The sequence below is a fragment of the Salvia hispanica genome, chromosome 5 (genome assembly GCF_023119035.1).
Source record: "Salvia hispanica cultivar TCC Black 2014 chromosome 5, UniMelb_Shisp_WGS_1.0, whole genome shotgun sequence".
Lineage (NCBI taxonomy): Eukaryota > Viridiplantae > Streptophyta > Magnoliopsida > Lamiales > Lamiaceae > Salvia > Salvia hispanica.
Window position 1 is genome coordinate 34262830 of NC_062969.1, and position 3239 is coordinate 34266068.

Sequence of the window (3239 nt, forward strand, 5' to 3'; positions counted from 1 at the left end):
AAGTACCTAAAAATTAATATATCGCTCATATCGTATTGAAAAATATCAAAAAATTATCGAATTTTCGGTATATCGTAATTTTTCAATACGATACGTTATCGTATCGTAAGTTTTCGATACGATAATGATATGAATTTCCTTATATCGCGATATATCGTTTTATATCGAATATATGATATTTTCGATATGGCATTTTATATTGAATATACGATATACATCATATATATCGAAACATATTGAAATTATATACATGTTGAAGTTTAAAATTATAAATATAAACAAATCCATTTAATTTATTCATATATTTAGAAAATATATATATGAAACCCTATTAAGAATACTATTTATTTTATTGTGTTGAAGTTTTATTAATTTTTGTGTTATTTTTCAGTTTTGAAATTATATTTTTCTATATATAGGTATTCGATACGATAACGATATTTCGATATATCGTATCGATCTTACGATATATCGAAATATCGATACGATAATGATATTGATATTATCCATATCGAAAGTTCGATATATCGAAACTTTCGATACGATAACGATATGAAATATTTTCATATTGATATTTTCGATACGAAACACGATACAACGTTTTCGATTTATATCGTATCGACCCACCCCTAATCGATACTATAACCATAAATAAATTTAAATTGCTAAGGAAAACAGGAAAAGCATAGAGCTTAAAAAAATTACTACCAAAGAAATCGACAAACTTATCAAAAGAGAAAATAGTCGGTTCAAATTGATCGGAATTTAGTTTTTCTCACAAGTCGCAACCAAATCTTGATTGAGTTCATGTCTTACCAATGTCTAGACCTAGCTAGACGCCATGAAGAAAACAGACCATCAAAACGACGACTCCCACCTCGGCCCGCCTCAGCTCAAGCAGCTTATGTACAGAACCAATCTAGTCTAATCAAGAAGATGAATTTGGACCTAATATCCATGCAAATCATGCATTGGCCGACTGTGAAGGCAGTCTCGGGTGGTAGTGTTCGCCTTCATAAGTGACTATAAGCATCGCAGGATCTTGTAAGCATCGCTCCACATGTTTCCTAGCCGGGCACCCTCTCACGGTACTGCATTTGTAGTATCCCCTGCAGATTCAACCAAAAATTTCACTCAAGATTGCTCAAACTAAGTTGAATGATGAGAATCTAAGAAAAATGAAATAGCAACTCTTTGCAGATAACAGACAAGAGATGGATTCACTTTTCCATTTGAATATAGACGAAGATGCCAATGCCACATTACATCAACAAGGCCATAGAAACCAAAACCACTCATAACGCCTAAATTGTGAGATTATGGAAGTGTTGATTGAGGGAAACAACAAGTGGTAAATCATTTGGATCAACCAGTATACAAAAGCATCAAGAAATCAAAACATAATTCTATCCGCAATTTCGTAACCACATTATGACTACAAACTAAGTAATGACAGTTTGAATTGCTATCAAAGAATAGTAGAATACTATGCCGCGTTCTACAAAATAGGCCAAACAATCAAACCAATTACATGAAGAGTCTATCAAGCCATACCAACAATAAAACCAAAGACATGAAAAGTCTATGAAGCCATACCGAGGGTGAGGGGAGCCTTTGATCGGTTTCTGGCCATACTTCCTCCATGAGTACTCATCAGGTGGAATATCAGCTATCTTGTTACTGATTGCAGGAACTTTGATAGACCTTTTCACTCTATGCTTCCTGCGTAAAAAAACATCACTCAAATTAGACTAGATAGCAAATTCAATGCACCCAAAACCTAAATCAAGCACCTCTTCTTAGAGCAATGGCATCTACTACCACTTCCTCCACATTTGACACTTCCATCCTCTCCCCTCCCGGAACACCTCCTCTTATGATGAAGCGATGCCTGATCAGCAGACCGCGCTGCACCAATCAAACGGAAGGCGCTCCCATCCACATTAGCAATGCTCCCATCCACACTCAACGAGGAGATGAATGACCTAGTCGAGGACATTGTAGGGGTGCAAGAGGAGCTATCGAAGTTAAGGCTGATGCCACTATTGCTACACCTATACATAAGCTCAGCCTGCTGCTTCAACTTCTGCTGCTGCAAGAAATGGTAATTGGGCGGAAGTTTTTGCTGCGAGAGGCAGAGATTCTTGCCATGGGAGCTCAATTCCAAGCAAGGGTTTCCCAATGTGAGATAATTATTGGTATTGGATACAGATTCTTGCTGAAGCAGATGAAGGGGCTTTGGTTGTTGCTGATAATCATTGTTTTGGAGAATGGCGGTTTCAAGAAATATGTTTGGAGGTTGGGATTTCTTGCTCTTTCTCACTCTAGCATGCCCACAGCTTGAGTTGAGGAGAGAGACTACTTTCTTGAAACCCTGCACAGCCTCCCCTGTTTGTTGCACTAAATTTCTACTCAAATTTTGATCTTGAGCTTGGTTTAAGATGCTAAGCACTCTATGGCAGCTATCTACAGCTGCAATATTTGCCTTTTCAACCTCCTCCATCACCACAAATTACAAATTAAGAGAAATTATCCAAAACCCTAATCCCCAAAATTAGAAGGGGCAGCTTCCACCAAGACATGTGATGATAATTACAATAATTCCAAACACGATGACTCAATTTGAACAGAAGTAGAGACTGAAAACCCAAATGCAGTAACCAAAAGAATTAATCGTGGATGGGAAAAAGGAGGTTCATTTCGCAGAGTGCAAAATACCCAGATGAAATCAATCAATCAAACGTCAGGAGATAATCAAGCTGCAAACATCGGCTAAGATTAAAAAGCAAGAAAAAGAATAAGACCTTCAGTTCATAAAAATGGTGTGGATTAAACTAGATTCTTTGAATTTTCCGCTGTGTGTTACATTTATGGGATTGAAAGATGTGAAAGAGAAGACATTTTTGCATTGCTTTGGAATAGAATAGACACGACCCAGAAAACAAATTTTCAAAAAGGTGCAATCTTTGAAATATTTGTAGTGCTAAACTGGCAAATATTTATAGTGAAAGAACAATAAATGCGTAAATCTAGAGTGAGATGAAGGAATTTTATATCAGTCACCTTCACTTCATCCCCATTAATTTATCACATTTGGGATTTCTACAATAAAAGTAAATAGCTATAAATAGATTACATTGTTACTTATATACACTCCCCCTCCAATCTTATATTGATTTGTAATTGAGTCTGTAGTCACTTTATTCCAAAAAATAGTTCATTTTATTATTTTGTTCAGT

General features: G+C 36.0%; 1 protein-coding gene across 1 annotated transcript; it reads right to left on the minus strand.

Annotated features, from left to right (window-relative positions):
- Positions 1-731: 731 nt before the first annotated feature.
- Positions 732-3015, minus strand: LOC125187059 (probable WRKY transcription factor 21). The gene is made up of 3 exons (XM_048083571.1): positions 1794-3015; positions 1597-1722; positions 732-1109 (listed from the first exon to the last, which is right to left on the minus strand). The coding sequence occupies exons 1-3, from the start codon at positions 2501-2503 to the stop codon at positions 965-967; spliced, it is 981 nt and encodes a 326-aa protein (XP_047939528.1). The 5' UTR covers positions 2504-3015; the 3' UTR covers positions 732-964.
- Between the last annotated feature and the right edge of the window lie 224 nt (positions 3016-3239).

Bases quoted from the DNA above. Each gene is read 5' to 3' on its own strand.
- LOC125187059 (XM_048083571.1), bottom strand. From the start codon at position 2,503: ATGGAGGAGGTTGAAAAGGCAAATATTGCAGCTGTAGATAGCTGCCAT. The intron at 1,723-1,793 runs GTGCTTGATTTA...TTTTTTACGCAG, and splicing joins TGCCATTGCTCTAAGAAGAG to GAAGCATAGAGTGAAAAGGT. The intron at 1,110-1,596 runs GTATGGCTTCAT...TTGAATCTGCAG, and splicing joins AAAGGCTCCCCTCACCCTCG to GGGATACTACAAATGCAGTA.